This window comes from Pterocles gutturalis, unplaced genomic scaffold (genome assembly GCF_000699245.1).
Source record: "Pterocles gutturalis isolate BGI_N339 unplaced genomic scaffold, ASM69924v1 scaffold38948, whole genome shotgun sequence".
NCBI lineage: Eukaryota > Metazoa > Chordata > Aves > Pterocliformes > Pteroclidae > Pterocles > Pterocles gutturalis.
This window is the reverse complement of record NW_010127058.1, coordinates 1,984-24,729: the sequence shown is the minus strand read 5'-3', so window position 1 is coordinate 24,729 and position 22,746 is coordinate 1,984. Positions and strand designations below refer to the sequence as shown.

At 36.9% G+C, this 22,746-nt stretch overlaps 1 protein-coding gene across 1 annotated transcript in view; it reads left to right on the top strand.

The window, feature by feature from the left end:
* Positions 1–212: 212 nt before the first annotated feature.
* The window catches only part of LOC104465926 (solute carrier family 12 member 2-like), a gene marked incomplete at both ends in the record, with an annotated part of 23,614 nt that continues 1,080 nt past the window's right edge, over positions 213–22,746 (top strand). The window contains 13 exon segments of the mRNA XM_010079169.1: positions 213–332; positions 1,256–1,331; positions 1,934–2,029; positions 3,847–3,986; positions 5,283–5,393; positions 8,359–8,467; positions 8,881–9,008; positions 9,096–9,180; positions 13,246–13,394; positions 18,444–18,551; positions 19,559–19,682; positions 21,074–21,175; positions 22,396–22,551. Coding sequence (XP_010077471.1) covers positions 213–332; positions 1,256–1,331; positions 1,934–2,029; positions 3,847–3,986; positions 5,283–5,393; positions 8,359–8,467; positions 8,881–9,008; positions 9,096–9,180; positions 13,246–13,394; positions 18,444–18,551; positions 19,559–19,682; positions 21,074–21,175; positions 22,396–22,551 — 1,504 coding nt within the window.

The window sequence follows — 22,746 nt, the reverse complement described above, 5'->3', positions numbered from 1 at the left end:
GTAAGTTTGTTTCATATTCCTTGAAATCTGTGAGGTGTGCCTCATGCAAGGAACATAGGGGAAAAGCTTAAAACTTCTACTGTGTCATTCTTTCTTTTTCTGTTTGCACAAGTAGACGGGTTTTTTTTTTATAACATGAGTATCCAGTGCCCTCTCTTAGTCTATACTCTCTTAATCCCATACAAGCTTTTTTTTTTTTTTTCCCCCCCAAGGAGCCCTTTGAGGATGGCTATGCAAATGGTGAGGAGGGCACTCCAGCTGGGGAAGCAGCTGCCACTTATGCACCTGATAGCAAAGGGGTGGTCAAGTTTGGCTGGATAAAAGGTGTATTGGTAAGCTTGATATATTCTACTTCAGAATGTTGCTGACCATTTTGTTCCAAAGTCTGTTAAAGTTTTGAGGGGGATGATCTCCTTTTCAGTGGTTTGAAAGTTAAATTAGTATTTCCCAGTAGGCATGAGCCACCTGGGTGAATATTTGTACCTCAGGTGATTTACATTTTGCAGAAGACTTTAAATCTCTGAAATCTGTTTCCTTTTGTAGTTTGGAGAGGTCTACCTTAATCCTGGTGACCAGCTAAACTTTTGTAGGGATTGATATAAAACTCTTTAGGTAAGAGAGAGACCTAAGACCTGCTCATAGTCTTCTGTCTAAATTCTGTACAGTGCAAACTCTATTGAGGACTGAGAGTTTAAAATACAAGAATAAAAAAATAAAGTCTGCCGCCATCCTGTTAGTGTGTGGCTGTCTTGTAAGATATAAAAGTGATAAGACTGGGAAGTTGTGGAGGTGGGTTGTTTTTTGAAAAAAGAATACTAGGGTATTTCTGTAGTGCATTTTGGGGGGGGAGGTTTGTGGGACATCTGAACTGGTGTTATAGACCTCACGATCATTGTAGACTTCACAAGCTTATTTTTAGTCATGTATTCTGTAGAATGAATTTTGGATCCTATAGGTCAGGATCTAAATTATTTTTGTTGTTTGGTCAAGACATACTACAAGTGTCAGATATTGAAGTACTGTAACTTTATCTATGTTCAAGGTAGTAACTTCTTAAAATTATATTTAAGTTCCCTTTTATTTTTTTTATCCAACCTAACCTTGCCTAATTAAATCTATTATTGTAAAATAATTTTGAAAGTGGTGAGGAGAGACTGCAAGATAATTTCATCAATATTAAAAACTGAAATGAAGAATTAGTGGGAATGACTGCAGATGTAAGACCTAACCTATGTCAAATTTCTGTTTTTCTTAGGTACGATGTATGTTAAATATTTGGGGTGTGATGCTCTTCATCAGACTATCATGGATTGTAGGACAAGCTGGGATAGGTATGAGTACTAATGCTATAATTTTATTTCAGTGACTTCTAGATGTGATCCAGAAGAGGTGTTGACCCTGAGCTTACACTTTAAATGGGTAGAAAATGACCTCAGTATTGCCAGTTTTTAAGATCATTTACCCTTATTGAAACTTTAAGCAGTATGAAGTTACTTACACTTTTTCCTTTAACTGTAAGGTATGTAATTTAACATTGACATTTGTAAGTCTTCAGTGAACTGTAGAGATAAACTTTTGACTTCTGGTTATTAAAATCTGCATATAGACTTTGTTGTGTGTAAACAATTTTCTTCAAAGGCTTAACTTGGTACTGGACTGCAGAAAATCTCTCTCCAAAAGGCATGTGTTTTCTTGAAGCTCAAGGATACAGCTTTTACTATGCTGATTAAAGAGAACATTTATCCAGTTTTGTTTGTATCCTGGAAACTTCTCTGTACAAAAGGGGAGTAAAGATGCCTTGAACTTGAATGTGGGGGACCACACACAGTAAATTTGTGTTGTATTTGCAAGACTAATTCTTTAAACCAAGGTGATGATTTGTACATTTTAATACGTGTGGACTTAGACATTTCTTTCTCTCTTTTTCCCAAAGGTCTGTCTGTCTTGGTTATTGGAATGGCCACTGTTGTGACAACTATTACAGGACTGTCTACTTCAGCAATAGCCACAAATGGGTTTGTAAGAGGAGGTAAACCTGCTTTCATAAAACCTTTAAAGCTTTCATCTCTCTGAAGTGCTCACCTCTAAGGATGGAACCTCTGATTTATTTTCCATGTTTTTATCATCAAGGAAGAAACAGTATGGATGAAATGTAGGGAAGAGTTAGTCTTCTGAGGAGCAGAGTCTTCCATATGCTCTATATTTGAGTAACCAGTCATTTAAGTAACAAAAAGTCAATAATTAGCTTGCTAATGTGATTTGACTAGTGGCTTGCTTTTCCACTGTGGAGGAAACATTATCTATTTTTTATTTTTGGCATACAAACATTTTTAGAGACACATATCCAGGAATGAATAGGGACTTAATATTCTCCTGCATCTACACTGATTGGCTAAGGGTGTGCATGTGTGCTTATATGTGTTCATGTCCTGACATAAAACTTACTAATGAAAGAAAACATCCTATAAAAAGATAAGCTGTATATGTGATCACATGAAAGGACATGTTCTTCTTTTCTCATGATTTTTTTAATGCACAAATTCTCTAAAAACCTGGTTACCTCCAGCTTTCCTGAGGGTGATGGTTTTCATTCTCTTTCATGGTTTACATGCTGTTGTCAGCAATTACTACAAAATAGTAGTAGTACTACTTTTGTAGTAGTAGTAGTACTGGTACTTTTGACATGCTCAAACTGGTTCGTGACATTACAAGGCTGCTATTAGTAGAAAATGTGTTGGAGTTAAAAGGGAAGTGTTTAAAACTCCCTTGATAAAGAATGAAAAGTCACTGTCACAAAGTAAACAGACCCAACAGAAGGGATCAGATATGAATCTTAGTTCTATGCCAAACTTAGTTTCTAAATGCCCTTTCTTTTTTTAAGTTGCATTATACAGATTAGACTGTCCTTATGAGAGCCTGTATTTTTTTCGAGTTGCTCTTGCAGAATACTTCATTAGAAAATTTGAAGTGCTGAATGACAAGAACTGTTGAATAAAATCAGTTATTTCTATGAAAATCTTACATTACAGTAATATTTGTCTTATGTTGACTTTCTCATTTGCTAAGTATGTCAAAGCTGGGTACCTGCATGTATTTTGAACAAGAACTGCAATGCACGGAAAATAAGGATCTCCCGTTGCAAATTTTTCATGTCCTCTTAGTTACTTCAGATGCGAGCTGGAGGCTTTGTTGCTTCTAGAAAGCTTGTCCTTAAATTGGAGGAATGTGCCTTTGCTACATGCTGTAGATGCTTGGCTTTCCATTTGTCATGTGAGGTTTGAGCTGTTGTATTTGTCAAGCTCAAAAATCCAATGAATTGGTTCTGAAAAATAGAGTGGCCCTGTGATTGTTTTGAGAGTCTTATTGGAGGGCAGAAAATTCCTTTAACAACAGAGCTTTAAGAAACAGGTCATGGAGGTTTGGAATTTGGGTGGGTTTATTACAGTCTACTTCGCCAGGTTCTTGAGCTATAGCTAATGAGAATGTGTGATTGTAGAACTATGCACAAATGCTTTGTGTGGTTTGAAATAAGTAGGAGTGTTACCATTATTATTGTGTTTTACAGTTTCATTTTTAACCGTAGAACTGGTTTCATAGTTGAACAATATGTGGTAGATGAGTCAGGTGGTTATTTCCAGCTGGTGTCTTTTCTTAAAAACTTGAAATGCATTCCTGAAACTTCAGCATGTCTGTCCCTAAAATAGTGAGGTTTGGGTTGTTTTCTAATACATCAGGGAAGATGCAAGAATAAATAGCATCTTGTTCATGTAAACTTTATATTGCTGATGACTGGCAATTCTTAGGCTCTTTTAATGTAGTGGGTTTTTTGTCTTTTTTTCCTTTCAGGAGGAGCATATTACTTAATTTCCAGAAGTCTGGGGCCAGAGTTTGGTGGTGCCATAGGTCTGATTTTTGCATTTGCCAATGCTGTTGCAGTAGCAATGTATGTTGTTGGATTTGCAGAGACAGTTGTGGAGCTGCTCAAGGTAAATGGATGATAGTGGTTACATTGATTATACTGTCCTTTATGCAATTTTGAGCTGTCATCTAATCATAGAATAGTTTGGGTTGGAAGTGACCTTAAAGATCATCTAGTTCCAACCCTCCTGCTATGGGCAGGGACACCTTCCACTGGACCAGGTTGCTCAAAGATGCATCCAGCCTGGCCTTGAACACCTCCACGTCCATCGTTTTTTTGATCATTTTTGTGGCCCTCCTCTGGACTTGCTCCAACAATTTGCCCTTCTTATGCTGGGGGCCCCAGAGCTGAATGCAGCACTCCAGGTGGAGTCTCACCAGAGCAGAGTAGAGGGGCAGAATCACCTCCCTCGACCTGCTGGTCACACATCTTTTGATGCAGCCCTGGATATGGTTGGCTTTCTGGGCTGTGAGCACACATTGTCAGCTCATATCCAATTTTTCATCAACCAGTACCCCCAAGTCCTTTTCCTCAGGTTTGCTCTCAATTCCTTCATTCCCCAGCCTGTATTGATAAGTGGGGTTGCCCTGACCTGTTCAAAGACATGGAATGGGATATAAGGTTACTGTACTATCAGTAAAAGTACTACTGTAATTCAGTAGCTTTTTGGTAAAAAATCATCATTGGTGTCAAACAGAAACTTCCCATGCTGTTTATCTCCCTGGAAAAATAAAATGTATAATTTGTGGTAAAGTCCAAGATGGCTATTAGGAAGAAGAGTGGCAGTACAGATATGTGACATGGAATCATAAGTTGTTAATGCTGAGATTCTTTTTAGTGAACTGTCTATTGTAAGTGACAGTTGTTTATATTAAGCTAATTTTCAAAGGATTTCTGCTTATTAAAAACAATTAAACACAACCAAGTATTATTTGTCTGTTGAATTTTTTGATTAAATATAATACCGAGAAGAACACAAGCATACTTTTTTGTGAATGGGAAGAAGTTTAGAGTGCATTAGAAGAACTAAGAATAATAGTGAACAATAAAGTAGATGTATAGGTGCAAGATGGTAGCAGTTGCCTTGCTGATTAACCAAATTCTGTGGCAGTTGAAGACAGGCCATTCTCTCTGGGGATGGACTATGGATAGGAACCATCACTTCCATTTAGAAGATTCAGTGATATAAAACAAGTCAAAAACCAAATTACTTGTGTCCATGCAGGGATTTTAAATTTGTGGTATAGAGGTTAAGTCTATTAATAAATTACAGTCAATAAAATGCTGTTCTGCAGGACGGAAGTAAGTACTTGGTAAAGTATCTGACTGTATTATGACTGTATTTGTTTGTTTGTTTTCTTAGGAAAATGGGACGTTAATGATTGATGAAATGAATGATATCAGAATCATAGGGGCTATCACAGTGGTTATATTGCTGGGTATTTCCGTTGCTGGAATGGAATGGGAAGCAAAAGTAAGGAAATATAACCTTTTCTTTTATTCTCTGCTTCATAATTTTTATTCAGTTTTCTACCTTAGCTGTTTGATTTATTTTTAATGTGTTTAGTGCACTCAGTATTGTACGCACGGTGTGTTAGAAGTCAGTCAGTGGGCAGCTTTTATGTAATGGCTCTCTGTCTAGCACACGAAGGTCTGGACAGCATTTCAGACCTTAGACCGCTTTGCTCCACTGGAAGCTTAAGCATCTATGAGAACCTAAAAACCATCATAATCACTTAATGACACTATAGAGCCTCTTCTAGGCAACTACAGCACAAGAAGAAAAGGTAAGAGCATTAGCATGGGAATTTCCTCTCACTGGGAATTCCAAATGAGCTCTGTGGATGGAAAATACAGGGTGGGAGCTAAAGCCAATCTAAAGTTGTGTAGCTTCTGCTAACTCAAAACCAATATTCTTACCTTCCCTTCCACTCTCTTCTAGTTTTGGTTTCACTTGGAAACAGACAGACAATGTGATGCAGTCACTAGGCCCAGCATTGAACATGGTTGTGAACATCAGTGATGAATGTGTAGGAGGGGGAACCTGCTTTCCTCATCTTGTGGCTGCATGGTCTTAGGTCAACTCTGATTATGGAAACAAACATGTACAGATCCTAGGATACCTTATACAGCAGCTGCCTTAGTAGTTTTCTGCTCTGCATTACTAGGCAGTGTAGCTTTCTCAGTTTCCTGCACCTGGTGGGTTTTTTCTGAATATCCATCCATAGTGTGCTCAAAAATAATTGAGAAGAGCCTTACTTGGTTTCACCTCCCATTTGATGTTTGGTTTGTGATAGCTCCGGTTTTCTGCAGTGAGAGGCAACTGAAGGAGTGTCTTATGTAAGTGAAGTTACAACATTTTCTTGTGCTCCTGCGTCAAGGTGATGATGATATTCATGATTGAAATGAGAGAGGGTTTTTTTCTTATTGTTGCTTCCAGCCCTAGAAATAGGGATCATAGAAAAAGGAAGTGAAGATCAAGTGCATGAATTGGATCTACCATAGGGAGGAAAAAATCTACAGAAATTGACTTTGGTGTGTACTTTTAAATCGAACAACACACTTCTGTAAAAATTGTTTACCTTTCTTAGGTAGCCTTTCACTGTCTATAACTTCAATGTGTAATGGTATCTTTATGCACCTGACTTCGAACAATACTGTGCTTCTTAATTTCAACCGTTTAGTTTTTCCTTTGAATTAATTAGTTGTTATTAAACCGCTGGCCATTGTCACTTAAAGGCACAAGAAATATCTTGCTTTTGCTCTGTAGCATGAGCAATCCTATAGCAATAGCTTGCATAGAAATACCCCTCTTTTTCTTTAATGTTTCCGTATCAAACCTTAATGGTGGTATCACTGCAGCATCACCCTTACTAGGAAATAAATAGCTTGCAAAAATCCTGTGTGCAATGCAAAAATTAAGGCTTCTTGTCTTGGTTTCTGCATCATGGAAGAAGGCAGGTAGGAATGATGATAAGCAACTGAACCTGCATGTCATGTGGGTCAATATACAGCTTACCAAAGCAAAACACTTAATATTTCTCTCTTGGATAAAGTATCTATGATGTTCTCCTGTGCCTTCCCTGTTACTTGGAGAATGCCTTGGAAAATGGGACAATAGGAATCTATAATAAAGCCTTTGAAGTAGATCTGAAAACTAAGAGAGACTGCGATTCCTGCTTAAAAAATGATTCTCAGTTCGTGATCTCTTACTACTCAGCTCCTTGTGTTGAAGTCTTAGAAGCCCATTTTTTTGTCTGAGACTTTTGAATGTAAGGAAGATACTCAGAAAATGTTCTTAGCTACAGGGAGAAGCCTAGATTTGTTCCAGATAAATTCACTTGTGGCAGTTGCTCTGTGGTAACTTCATTTTGAATTTGGTGGGCTTACTGAAGACTTCTTTAAGCACGGAGCTGCACCCTTACCACTCTCACCTATTCTCTAGGCTTGGCAAAGGAGAGATCTGAATATGATGCGCAAACTGGTTTCTTCAGTTGGTCTTCTAACTCTGCTCTTGGCTGTCGTGTTCTGTTTATGGCTCTGCTACCCTGTTTTCTTGTGAGGCTCTCTGAACGGAAAACTGTTCTGTAGCAGTCAGCAGCAACACCGCAGTGCCATTGCATATGGGCCTCAGCTTCCCCTGAGCCACTGACAGATGCCTTTATAAGGAATCAAATAACACCAAAGATATCAGGGCAGTGTGGTTGCTTATTTAAGTGTAAAACTTGAACCATCTTGTCAGTGCCTTTACTCACACTTTTGAGGCATTGGATGGTTTAATATACTTCTAGTTCCAAATGTAGGGCTTATAGTGGTTTTATTGAACAGTGGCTAAAAATCTAGGTTGTAATGAAAAAAGTCTAAAGAAAACTAGAAATTAACAAGTAATTGTCAGTTTACAATTTAGTTGTATAAAAAAGGGTTGAGAACATGAGAATGTAACAATCTAGTCTGTTGCATAAAGTAGCAAACAAAAGCAGTTTGATTCCTGATGTAATTAAATTCTTAGTAAAGTAAATATTGCATACTTATATACAAGGCAAAGTATTATGATCACTGTTAATAAGGTAATACTTGTAGCATTTGTGTGCATTTATCTCTTTTCTTGTGAATAACCTACTCAAATCCATTCCTTCTGAAAGGCTTATAGAGAAAATAGTTTTTAAGTATTTTGTCTTTAGAAGTACAAGTTTGAGGGATATGGTAATAACAAATTATCTTTTAAATGGATGTTACACTTACAAATTATTCCTATTTCTTTATTTAAAATCCTGGTACATGTTTTCTCCAGCTTGCCTTATTTATTTTGTAAAACAAACTGAGAAGACTAAGCTGAATTTGGAATCAAGTAAATATTTTCATTTTAAAACATAACATTGAAACTTGGAACTGTGAAAATGAGCAAGTTCTTCTGTCTGACTGCAATCATTATGTTTCAGGCACAGATAGTCTTACTGGTGATCCTCATAGTTGCTATTGGAGACTTTGTCATAGGAACATTTATTCCTTTGGACAGCAAGAAGCCTAAAGGTTTTTTTGGTTATAGAGGTATGTTGGAACAGTTAGTATTGTAAACAAAATATATGCAAAGAGGAGACATGCTGTCATAATTAAGTTAAACATAGCTTATAGTCCTGTTTAACTGTAGAGATTTTTTTTCCTGATTCTTTCAAACTTGTGCCGGTTTGTTCCTTAAAGGTGTTGGGCCAAACTTGTTTCTGCCTGCTTAATATTGATTATATTAAATGATAAAAAGCTGGATCATACTGTAAGTACTTTTTCTGGCTTTAAAGGTTAAGTTTACTCTGACTTTTATTTTGAGTAGAAGTGATGAATTAGGACTTACTAAGAAGGTCATACAGCTGTGACTTTCAGGTTTTTCATGGAACTAGAAATGGCTGGAATGGGCTAATACTGTAGTTTTTGTGTGAGTATTGATAGACTTAAATCTTTTTCTACAGCTGAAATATTTATGGAGAATTTTGGACCTGATTTCCGACACGGTGAAACTTTCTTTTCTGTGTTTGCTATTTTCTTCCCTGCTGCAACTGGCATACTTGCTGGTGCAAATATCTCAGGTGATCTTGCGGTGAGTAGTGAATTAGCAAACATTGTTCATAAACACTGACTGTACATTTATTTCTGTCATCACTGTCTACTGACATTTTTCTTTCAGGATCCTCAGTCAGCCATACCTAAAGGAACGCTGTTGGCCATCTTAATTACTACATTGGTTTACGTAGGAATTGCAGTATCTGTAGGTAAATAGAGAAGATTTTTAACTTTATCCTTTCACGTTCATTCTGAGGGTGTGTTTTGATACTGTTTATGTAACTCATTGTGTAAAGTCATTATGTAATTGACTTTGATGCATGGGAAAGTAATAGCTGGAGGTTTCTAACTTTTATTGTTGGAGGTCCGATTTTCATCTGGTTTTATAATTTTGTAACCAGATTTTCGTCTGGTTTTTGTAATTTTGTCACAATGACTAGTGACCGCTACAGACTAAGAATGACAAAAGACATCATAGCGTTGTTTCGTCATTTATTGCAGTTATATATGTTAAAATATTTTCAGTTTAGCAGTGGATTAATCCCTGGACTAGAAAAGTACGTTTTCAGAAAATACTCACTGAACAAACACATGTATTAGTTTGAAGATGATGGTAGTCACCTACTTACCCAAAGTGAATTGTGGGATGATCAAAGAGCTCTTTGGTGAAGATGCATGTTCCATTCCCCAGTAGAGCAGGGAGAGTGAGTAGTACCTTGATCTGGCCAGCCCACTTTCAGAAGTGTTTTCATCTTCAGGAGTGTTGTCTGTAGTTTTATTTTCATGTAGAAAGAAGACAAAAAATCAGACTGATCTGAGTCCTGTATAACCTTCCTGGTATTCCGCACCCAACAGTGGTTTTAAATTCTCTGTAGAAGTTGTCTTGGGGTTTGCTCTTGTATCAGTTTTGCTCTAGAGCACCAATAGTCAACCAGGTTTTTTCCCACCCATAAAATAATTCTATTTGAGTAACCTTAAGAACATAAGATTGTAATTGTATCTCACATATTTATTGCCAATGATTGTTTTTATTTGTGTCACAGAATTTAGCTTCTGGCAGCAGTAACCAGGTTTATTGTATGAAAGACCTTGCCTTATCTTAGGTGTGCTGCCTTGTGAATGAAATTCTCATTTATAAGAGTACCATTGATCTTACCACTAATGATACTTCCTTTCCAGATACCAATCTTGCTAGTCTGCCTCTGTGGGCTAACATTGTACTGTAGCTCTGCCAAATAGTGTCTCTGTAGTGATTGTGCTTTATGCAGCGTAATGACCTACACTTATTTCCTAATTAGATTGACTGCTTAGACCTCTGCTACCGAATTTGAATACTTTAGAATTTGAACCCACATGAGAGCAAAATGCTCATTAATATTAATTTGTTAATGGAATACTTTGATCATCTTTCAAACACGAAAAACCTAATTTTTCATATTGCAAAAGAAACACTTTGCAAAACCAACTGAACATGAAATTGATGCATCAGAAATGTCCTGTCTTAGTTGCCCCCTATAACTTACACTTAGAATTCTGCTAGTTAGAAAAGGCCAGTGCTATTGCAGAAGTCAGAGATTATGACATGAGTGAACTTCAGCTTTTTTTGAGGCATTAGATCAGGAATTGGATGAATACTTTTACTCATTTCCCCACACACTATTCCCCACTGTAAGTTTCCAGAGTTGTGACATAAGCAGGCCATTAAAACTTTGTAGCAGCTAGTAAATGTGACTGAGTAGTCATGTCAAGGGGAAGATGATGTTTTGAATTTAGCACAGTATTTGCAGGCTCTGTAGTAGGAGGGTTAAGAAACTGAGTAGAGAAGACTTTGAAGAGGAAATTTGCTATCCCTGCTAGAGCTGGGCAGCCTATTTCAAAAAGCTAACAACTGTGAGGAGAAAGTGTGCTGTTCCATATTTTAGTAAGGGACTGATGCTGATGTGCAGGTGGCAGGATGAAGATTGCATAGGCAACTTTTATATCAAATGTCTTGAAAGGCATATTTAAAAGAACAGCATTTATTGCTTTAAAAACAAGGGAAGCTCTAATAAAAACCTCCAAATTCTGGGCAGTGTTAAGACATGCTTTCTGTACACAGGGAAGTAAACTAATTAATGAGAGCGTAACTGTAGCTGCTTGTAGCACTGACGAATGTAAGCGCTGTCAACTGCAGTCTGAAGGACTCAGGGTAGTGTCTCTGTAATTCTTGCTGGTTGGGTGTAGTTAGGAGATAACTTGGTATAGATGGTCTGTTAACCTTCTCAGGCTTGTAGGATGGCAAAACTTTATTTAACTTTGGCAGGAATGTGCTTATAAATTCCTATGAAAAGGTGAAATCCTGCTTTCACAGGAAAGAAGACCTAGAGGTTCTTAGAGAACATGTTGCCAGAATCTTGGAAATAAACACAAGTTTTCTGAATGAGGGTTAAATACAATGTCTGGACTCCTACTTGTATCTAAGTATCTTCCACTAAGAATGGAGCCTGCCCAGCTGCCTTCTGTTCTGCTTTCTCTCATATTAAGGCTCACATTAAGTTTGTTCATAGTGCCATTGTCCCTTTCTGTTGTACTTTGCCTCCATTTGTGAAAGACTTGCCAGCCAGTTGGGTCTGAACTCTGAAAAGGGGAATGAGGATGAGGAGGGCTGTGACAGTGCACTGTAGTTATTTAGAAGGTTGCTAGACTTAATGGATCTGCCACTGCAATCTATTACCAGCAAAATGTTACGTATAAATGTTTCAGCTAGTAAGTAATTGTCACATCCACTACATACTGCTTGAATGTCTGGGGCAAATACTTGTGTAGTGGAAGAGAGGAAACTTGTTCCCATACAGAGCTTTTAATCCGATTTAAAACAAAACAACAAAAAATCCCAGCCCCTCCACATACAGACAAGAAAAGCATAAGGCAGGTGATCAATATGGGAAACACTGAAATTTAACCAATTGGGCCTAACAAGTAACTGAAAAATAAATCTGAATAGTGGAAAGATTAAGTAAGGTCCATCTGCCAGGACCAGGTGTTATTGTGGATTGTTAATAAGTTCTAATGGCTCACAAGCAATCTAAGTATGGTATAGGTATTTAGGAATTCATTTTCCTAATGAAAGGGAGACAAATTAATACAGATTTTGGGGATTGTTATTGGAGAAACTTAAGCTTGCAGCATGTCAATGCTCTCCTTCTTATTTTGCAAGTAATTTAAGTCCTTGGTAGACACATGGTTCCTAGGACCTCCCTGTCACTGAAGTTGCTAAAAGACCAAATTAAGGGAGTTCTGTTGGCTACTGCTATGCAGACTTCCCTCTTCTCTTCCCCACTCCTCAATTCCTGTTCCTGGAAATATTTGCTCGTGTCCAAACAATTTGACTACCTCAAATATTAAAACATAGAATATTAAATAATACTTAGTCTGCTATAGTTTCTTTTCTCCTTTGAGACAAAACAACCTTGAAGTAGAAGACTTGAGGGCTTTTTAGTACTCAGTTTTTCTGAGTACCTAAGGGCTGAAATGCTGTGTCTTCAGTGTTGTTTTTTTTTGACCTATGAAATTACAAATACTAGTAGATGAACTGAAGACAGCAGTTTAAGTGATAAAATTAATTATAAAAAAATGTGGTGGGAATGGGTCTGTGGCTTTATTTTTCACCAAGAAACCAACTTAAAATACTTAAGTCAGATAGGAGGTGTCCTGTTTAAGTGTTAGAAAATGGCTTGCAACAACAGACTTTCATGACAAACTAATTTTTTTGAATGTCTGAACCATATGGACTGGAAAAGAAAATAACTGCAACACTATGTATACTTGTCTCCATACATTTCTACATATACTACAAAAATGTATTCCTGTAGGAAAATTGACAAAGAGAGAAACTATAAAATCAAGTTGTGGTGCATACTATTAACTTGAATTAAAGAGCTGTGCAGAAACTCATGATTCAGAGAAATAATACATTGACCTAAAACTGTGCTGTTAAATTTTTGCAAGTCTATTGACATTGTTTTCCTCGGTGCAAAAACTTTCCTTTTCTTATTAGACTCGGATTTATTCAAAAACAGTATCTTCTCAGGCAAGAGAGCAATTAGTTGACTTGTTTGTATTTGTTCTTCATAGTGAACATGTGATTAATACTGAATTGTATTAAAAATGTAAATACTCTATTTTAATGTTACTCTATGAGAACACAGCTACATAAAAAGTGAATTGGGCTTGACACATTTCTTTAAGTTAGGTTCAGTCTGTTAATCTCTTTTTTGTGATTGTGTCCCCTCTAGGTTCCTGTGTTGTTCGAGATGCCACAGGAAATGTTAATAACACCATTGTCACCGAGCTGACAAATTGCACTACTGCAGCTTGCAAATTAAACTATGATTTCTCATCCTGTCAGACAGGGTGTCAGTATGGGCTGATGAACAATTTCCAGGTATAAAACTTTCTCCTAAATGTGTTTGTTCTTTTTTTGAATTGCATATTAAGAAAAATTATAGGCTAAAAATGCGTATTTCCATAACTATGAGCTTTATGTGGAATAGTTAAGGGGTACACTCTAGCTAGTATGGAGAAGAACAGTGTAGCGATGTTAAACTTCTGGATATTTATACACAGGTGGTATAAATATTTATTCTTCTTCTGAGTAAACTGCTTAGGTTAGGTGGTGGGACTGCAACTTCCTCTCTTTATATAGCTGAGTGTCATCATTCAGTGGTGTGGATAGAAGTCCGTAGTGATGCATAGTATTTATAGGTAACTTCTCAATAACTTGTTCTTAATTGTTTACGTTTCTTAGAAAATAGGCTGACCTTTTAAGAATGTTTTATGTATTTGTCACAGTATCCTCTCTAATGGTAAGAATGTTGTGAATTTTCATATAACCTGTTACTGTGTTTAAATGTCCTCTACATGTTACGAGGTAATTCATAGTCTTCAACTTACGCTTCACAGTTAATTGGGATGTCTATGAACTTTTGGTAAGGGTTTGAAAGAAGCCCAGGAAAACGTTCTTGTTGCTGATTGACTTCAACTTGTTTTGTGGTAGTCCATCTTTGCCCTTAATTTTTCTAATAGGTGTACAAAAAGTTGGCTAGAGATTAAACTGATATCTACTAATGAAAAAGGTGTTTGGCTTGTGGGTTTTGATAAAAAGTCATGTGCTCCTTATGTATCTTACATGTTGGGCTGACAGCCTTACCTGCAAAACTGGGTGGAAGACCTCTTTTGTACACCTGTTAGGGTAAAATACATTTTTATAGTGGAATAATTTGAGTATCTGTGTGGTGTTACTTTGTTCTGGTTTAGAAAAAGTCTCTATTTGGAAACACTGCAGAATTGCTTTTGTGGGAATAATTATTCTGCAAAATCTGATTACTTTCCTCCTTTGTTTAAGCTTTAAAGAACCCAGTATGTCATCAAATGTATAGCTGAGAATAGCATAGAACTGGTTTCCTCTGATTGTATCTTTTTCTTTAAGCCATAACTTAAGGTTGTTTACTGTACATGCTGCTTGTATTTCTAATAAGTTAGTCATTAATGTTCTAGTTTCCTACAATTTGGTCTGAATAGTACTTCTGTCTCCCAAATTATTCTTGCTTCTCTCTGTGGAAAAACTAGAGGGTTCCAAATAGGAAAAATTGCTTGAAAGGCCAGGGGCTGTATGGAGAATGCAGTGCCCCCTTTTTTGTTAGGTTTTTGAAAACCATCACGGAGACTGCACAGCATCTCTAGGCAACCCGTTGCAGTGCTTAGCCACCTTCTCTGTGGAATTTTGTTTTTCTAATTCCCAGTTGGACTTTATCTTGCTGTTTGTTTTTTCCCTCATCCTCACAGTTTTTTCTGTGCATCTCTGAGAAGAGTCTGATTCTGTCTTTTCAGAAGATGTCAGAAGGAAATAATTTGCCTGAGAGGCTGTCTACCTATAGATAAACTGTCTATTTTCTAACTCAACTGTCCTCAGTTTAGTTACTCTGAATGGTAGATGTAACAAGAGGGTTTTTAATACATTCAGGTCATGGGGTGGGGGGGCTCCAGGCTTGTGTACCTCTAAAGCTTGCTATACAAACGTAACTTCTTTCTGTAGGTTAAATAACTGAAAACAAACACTGCACAACATAAATTAATCCCTGAAGTGAGTGAAGATTGTTGTATTTGTCTTACAGCTTGTAAGCATGCAGGTTCTGCTGTTGAAAGAGCTGGCTTACTCTCTGCACAGCCTGATGACTTTATTACTTTGGTATGCTTTGTGCTGCATTCAGTTCTTCTGGCAAAGAACTTATTTAAAGTTAGTACTTAAGCAGCTCAGGTTGTGAATGTATTTGGGCAGCAAATGGATGACTTGTAGTATGATTTACCCGTGGAAAGCCTGGATGATGCTGAAGAACTTAAAGCAAACTTCAAATGTTCATTGGTGAGAGAGGCTTAGTCAGACTTGTGTAGAAGGTTGTAGTCAGTGCACATGAATTACGGGTCCTCAGAGGCTTCAGGCTTTTCCCTGATCAGTGTTAGTGACATTTCTGTGCCCAGGCTGTCACCTGATAAAAGCATAACTTATTTGTTCTGGGCTTTGTAGGCTCTGCCTGGAACTTCCCTTGAGTAATTCCCTTTGGGTAATTTAAATGCAGAATTTGGTCAACTTTAGATGAGAGTTGAAAGTAGCATGAAACACCATTCCAGAAAGAGCGTAAACATTCTATTACAGCATTCCTTCTACAAATGAAGGCAGCAAAAAGTTAGGGGAAGGGAGAGTTGGAACAATGATTTGTCCATATTCATTGTAAAAATCTAACTTTAAAGAAGCTGCTCCTTGTTTTCATGTGGCATGCTTTTTCTGGTTCACGGTGGCTGGACCAAAGTATTGAAACTGTAGTCAAAATATGATATTTCATGATCTCAAATGTTTGAAATTTAAGAAACTGTTTTAACTGTAAAGGCAAACATGAGTCCCTGGTCAGCAGTAGCTATATTTCACTACACGGGTGCTAACAGGGCAGTTCTTACTAGATAGCTGTCCTTCTAATTCTCTGTGCTCTTACAAGGATGAAAATTTCAGTGCTATAGCTAACTGCATATATGGGCTCCCTGGTTTTGTGGCCATAAGGTTTGGACTATGGCATGTGTATTGGGTGGGGGAGGGAGGGGTGTAACACCCGGGCATGATGGTTCTGCTAGAACAGGTTGTTTTCTTATATTAGTAACCTGAGCCATAACTTACTGGCTTTTAAAATGGACAAACATCATCTGCATACATCTTACTCAGATTTCTCTCAAATTTATAAAACAGATGTAATATTCAAAACCAGATAGTGTAAATAAATGGAGGCACTAAAGAGAACCTAGAAAGATAATGTAAAATCTGAGTAACTTCTAAGAACGAAATTGCAAGAAGGTGATGCAAGCGTAGTAAAGTGAAGGCCTCAACATAATGTTTTCAGTTGGATAGGAAGAAAAGTGTTTGAGACTTCTACGTGGGTTCTGTCCGTAAGAAGTCCTTCCAGGGAAGGTTGATCAAGCCATCCTTGCAGGGAGGAAAATTTTCATACTGCTTGCACAAAAATTATTCTATGCTTATTTATGTTGCTGTAGCAAAAGTTTATTTCTAAACTATTTGTTGGTAAAGCATTTACACCCTTAACTTCTCTTCTAGAAATATAGTGTAGGGCGATTATAAATTGGCATTTACAACTGTAACTTTTTCTGTTGATAGTAAAACTAATTTAAAGCTGGGTGTAGGAGGTGTGGCTTAATGTATGTGTCATTAGTTTTATTCAACTATAAATAAAGGCCTGTTCTGCCATTTTTTGCTGTCAACTGCAAATATGCTTCAGGAAATTCCCTCTTTCATTCATTACAGTGCTATGACAGCTAGTTTGCTCCCATCTTGTGCACCTGCAATTGCTTAATTTCTCTTTTTAGGCAAGGCATGAATGAAATGAAACCCAATGTAGTGTAGAGATTCACTTGACTGTTTGAGAGACCCAGCAGTCCTTGTCCATCTGATCTGGAGAAAAATGCAAAATTTTATCATTAGTTTAGTCATAAGGACGTGAATAAAATTTCATCAGTCACCTGTATGTTGTTTCTGAGAGCATGTCCTGCCTAGTAAGATTGCTTTAGACAGGTAGATTTTACAACTTCAGGTGACAGTAGCTTAAAGACTGGACACTTTACATGATCTTTATTGCCTTCGTTCAGTCCCTTTCTGATACTCTAGGTGAGGCTGCCAAGAGGAAAGAGGGAAGTAATCAGTACGGATGCTGCAGAGTCTCATTCTGATACATTGTGCTTGAAGGACACCGTGCTGGGTTTGGTCCGTTGACTGAAAACATAGAATCATAGAATATCTTAAGTTGGAAGGGACCCATAAGGATCACTGAGTCCTACTCGCAGCTCCTCACAGGACTACCTGCAACTAAACTGTGAGCATTGTCCAGATGCCCCTTGAACTATGACAGGCTTGGTGCCCATTTCCCTGGGGAGCCTGTTCCAGTGACCAACCACGCTCTTGGTGAAGAGCTTTTTCCCCGATGTCCAGTCCGAACCTCCCCTGATGCAGCTTCATTCTATTTAAGATTTTTCAAGATGGTATCAAATTTTTAAACACTACCTGTCTTCAAGCAGCTTAGGCTTTTGCTTCATAAAGAAAAGTACTATATTAAACCATGACTGTTTTTTTAGATAGTTCTGTATCCTCATTCACTTGACACATAAAAAGCTGGATGCAGCTATGGTATGGAAGTAATCAGTAGAATGGTAGAAGGGGGTCTTTAGGCTATATGGCAATTAGACAGAAACTGTTTTGGTAGTAATTTGGGATTTTTTTTTTTTTTAATCTTATCAGCATTGTTCTTTGAACACTTAACTTATTGAGCATTTAGCATTTTGTTAGGCCTCCAGTCTGCCAAGAATTGCAAATTGTATTTCACTCACTGGGGTTACAAAGATGTCCTAGAATGTGACCTTGGAGAGATACAAAGCAAGTTTGTCCTGTCCTTGTGGTTTTGAATAAGAGACAAGCCTGAATTAGAGTGATGGAGCTGTTGAGAAAGACAATCAGCTTTCCCAAGATATTCCTCATTTCTGGTTTTTTTTTTTTGTCTCTTGGGCTTTCTGAGATCATGTTATTCAGCAGTAGGCTAGTCAAAAATATGAAACAAATTCCAATGTGTTTTTCTTCTGTGACTTATTTTTAATCCTCTTATGAGCCCGTGGAGACTTTAACTATTGTTTTGACATGAGGGTTACATATTTGGACTATATATTGTATGAAAAGCCACTTTCTCTTCTTCTGAAATTAGGATCTGTTTGTATGCCCTCATTTGTCCGTAGTTCATTCATTGTTATGAATGCCTGATATTCAAGCAGCTTTTATGTGGAGGGTAGGTATTGTTTAATTTTTCTGTTTGTGTAGTTAAATGTTGCCATCCATTTGTACAGCATACTTTTTCATATTATTTTTAAAAAATGATCAATTTGGTTTCAGGTGATGAGCATGGTATCAGGATTTGCACCACTGATTTCTGCAGGTATTTTTTCAGCCACCCTGTCTTCTGCATTAGCATCTCTTGTGAGTGCACCCAAGATCTTCCAGGTAAGGATGGAAGCAAAACCATAATCTTTTGAAGAATAATTTCAATTAACTTTTGAATAAGAATTTTTGGAAGGAGACTTTGACATACTGCAATCATGATATGATTCATACCAGTTGACATCAGTAGATTGATCTAATATTTACCTGTTTCTTAGAATGGGAAAACAGTGTGTTACAGTTACTAAATGTATCTAGACTATAATTTGTTCCAGATCTTATGTGTTTCTAGTTAGTTTAGAGATCAGTTGTGGTGTAACTGACATTACAGAAATCTACAAACTCCCTTAGATTTTTTTTTTTTTTTTCTGCAAGAAGCAATGGATCACATAAAAAGATAACTGAGTAGCTCCTTTCTCAAAGTAATCACAGAAGGAGACAACGAGAAGTAGAATCTGTAGCTGTGGAATCTTAATCTTCAGAGAATACGTTATCAGAATAATTGTGTACCAGTTCTTACATAAATCACTTACATTGATTTTTTTTTTTGTGTTCCTGAATGTATTTTGCTTTACCTTCTTCTTAACCATTTAATTTCATTCTCTGTTTTACAAGTTCTCTTTAATTGGGTATAATTTTAGTGTCCTCTGACCTTCTCTACCAAAAGTTCAGTAGGGAGTCAAACATGGAAGGAATTTTGTTGCAGTATAGAAACACAAGTATTGATGCAGATAAATAGTGTATATATTGGGCAAACTTCCCACTTTCTGAGAAAACATCATCTCTAAAGAAGGACTCTTTGATTATAAGACACCTGTAAAGTAAAATAGTCAATTACATAATAGAAGACCAAAGCTTGTTTTTATAGATAGAGATTACTGAAGGATAGAATATTGGAAATGCAAAATGTCAAGATGCAAAGACAGTTGAAAATAGAATTAGTACACAATGGCTATAAACATTCTTCTTTCAGGAGTATAATATGCGGTGGAAGACAATATTAGTAAGCGTTAGTAAGGATACATTTTGAGCAAAATGCATGCTGACTCTTTAATTTTATTTTTTCTTAGGCATTGTGCAAGGACAACATTTATCCAGGATTTCAGATGTTTGCTAAAGGCTATGGGAAGAACAATGAACCACTGAGAGGATATCTTCTAACATTCTTAATAGCTCTTGGATTCATACTAATTGGTTAGTCTAAAGTTATAATAAATCTCACTATCCTTTTGTCCTTTACAAAGCATTCTATTCTATATCATGACTTGATGACAGTGTCCTAGAGGTCCAATGAGCAGCTTAATTTTAAGCCAGCATTCTAAATCTGTTTTTGAGGGTTACTTTCTCCTACCTTCTAGATATAACTGTCTGGAACTGCAAGAAATTTGAATTGAACTGTAGCAATATTGTACTTTTCTTAATAACCACAGGTACCTGTCTTTAGATACTATCAGTCAATAAAACCCCATCTTTATCTTGAGGTATAGATATATCTTGTAAATATGAAAGTTTATTCCATATTTTTAATAATTACAGACAGCTTCAGTAGATGACAAACTTCCATGAATAATACTTTTTAAAGTGTGTTTTTCTGTTAAGTTACGAACAGTAGAGATGAGTGCTGATGCTGCTGTTGCTAAAGGTAAAGATAGTATAGGTAGAATTGTATGTTCTATGTAGATAATAAACTAATTGTGCTATGTCCATTCATGAGTCCTGTACCTAGCGCTTTTAAGCTTTTTTTCCCCAGTTAGCTCTCTTATCCTTTCCCCAGTTCTGCTTAAGGCACAGGTATACCCTGTCCCTACAGCAGCATGTGGACTGGAAGCTTGGTTACAAGTAGAAACTTGCAGACTAACATGGCACGTTCTGCATTTTGGTCACTTTTTTTCATGGTGAGAGTACACAAGTAAACGTTCTATACCTGGCTGCTTCAAGGAAAGGAGAGCATCAGATTCTTCCGTCTTTTGCTAATGAGGGTGTACGCATCACTGTTGTGATGGTATTGGTCTGTAATAATGCGCTATGCTGGTACCATTGATGCAACTTTTCATTTAAAATGCAGGCAGATGAACATGTTTGTCACAGTACTCACACTAACTTTGTCTGCTGTTGCCATTCACCATAGTTGATTGTCTCTTAAACTTACTAATATCTTGCTCTTTGGTGTTTGATGATTGGCCTAGAGATGTACTGCAGATGTTTTAATGCTCTGTCTGCTGTTTCTGACATTCTTCAGAATCCACTGTATTGTTTGATCAAGCTATGGTGGGAAAGAAATTTTGTCAATTAATTATTTTGAGAAAGTATGTGGTGCTTCGGAAGTTACAGTCTTGGAACACTTGGTAGAGTGGATAAATGTTCATATTTTTAAAACTGAATGTTGCACTTCCTGACTATTAGAAGATAATTTAGTAAATAGGAGAACATTAAGATGATAACTCTGTTGAACAAAAAGGACAACTGCTTCTCCTTACAGTACATCTCAAAATAGGGTTGTTTGTAGCAGATTTTTTTATTCAGTAACCTGCAAAGCCATTGGATGATATCTTTCATAACGGCCTGCTTTGTTTTTGGCTTTACAGCTGAACTGAACGTCATTGCTCCAATTATTTCTAACTTCTTTTTGGCCTCATATGCCTTGATTAACTTCTCTGTATTCCATGCTTCTCTTGCAAAATCTCCAGGTAAGAACTACATTTTGGGCTTGAGAGTTTGGTGTACAGTTTCTTTATGCATAAACACAATTTAAAAGGTATTAATATAAATTAATAGTTTAATAGGTTAATTTAGTTACTAAGTATCTATTTGACTCTCACGGTACATCTGAATTACAAGCATAAATACGGTGTATACTTGTGTCCTCTGAAATTTTGAGGACTAAGTGATCCAGTACAGCTTGGGAGCTAACAATTTTGTCATCTTTGCTGAGGGAAGACAAGATAACTCAGTGTTTATTCTGAAACTCTTGAAGAAATCTTTCTTGCTAATTCAGTGTCTGATGTTCAAGAACCACCCTTTTGTTGTCTTTGAATTTTTCTGTTAATATGTTTCATCTTCAAGTCAAGAAGAAACTGGAATTGCAGGTGCTGTTGCCACCTGTGTTTAGCCTTTGGTGTGGGGAGCTAGTTAGATTATCAGAATAAGCCAAAACCCAGTACATGCAGAACAGATATGTATCATACCCAGTCCACTGTGCATTTGTACTGAAATAATACCCTTAAAAGCTTCTTAAATTGCTGAACTGGTAGATACCATTATTTTGCCAGAGCATGTGCTTAACTCTGTTTACACAACACTTATGTGTCTAATCCATTTGTTAGTCTTGGGTGGGGTGTGTATATTTACCTGGATTTGGATAAACTTGTGTCAAATACGGACATAAACCAATGACAGTCCAGTATTTTAACATATTCAGATTCTACTTGGATGCATCTGTCCTTTTCCTTTTTATGTGGTGAAAATTTATGGCCATGTGAAAATAGTGAAAATACCCAACTAGAAACAGTTGGTAGTATTTGAGGGAGCAAGTCATGAGCTGATTATTTATGTTATACTGCCTTTCAAAGTAAAAAATCAATTGTTGGGCAAGCTATTACCAAAGGTTCCTGTAGCCTGATTCAGTAGACATACTGGCACAGGCATTTTCAAATTCTCCTTTTGAGATATGCTTTTAGAGAGCAAATTTAGGAACATTTACATATCTATGTAAGAAAGATGCAAATTCATTTGAATGGTGTTGGAAAATTGAAAGCATAAATGTGCTAAAGTCTTTATTTTTTACGTTACTGAAACTGTCACACATTCACATGGAATGTGATGCAGAACACTAGGGAAGGAAGAAAAGAATGGTGCCTTCCTTCTCTTGAAGTAGAGATTAAATTAATTCTCCCCATATTTTGACTAGGCTGGCGCCCTGCTTTCAAATACTACAATATGTGGATTTCTCTTGTTGGAGCTATTCTGTGCTGCATTGTGATGTTTGTCATTAATTGGTGGGCAGCACTTTTGACATATGTCATAGTTCTTGGACTCTACATTTATGTCACTTACAAGAAACCAGGTAATGTATACGGTTGTTTTTTTTGGTTGCAGTGGGGTTGGGGAGCGGGGGGGGAGAGGGATGTAGAAGAAGGAAAAAAGTGATAGCCTTTAGGATGAAGAAGAGAACTTATTTCTGTTTTGCCAACTAGTTCAAACTTACATTTCTGGCTTTTTAGTTGTAACAAAATGTAATTAAGCCTATGTAGTCACTGCT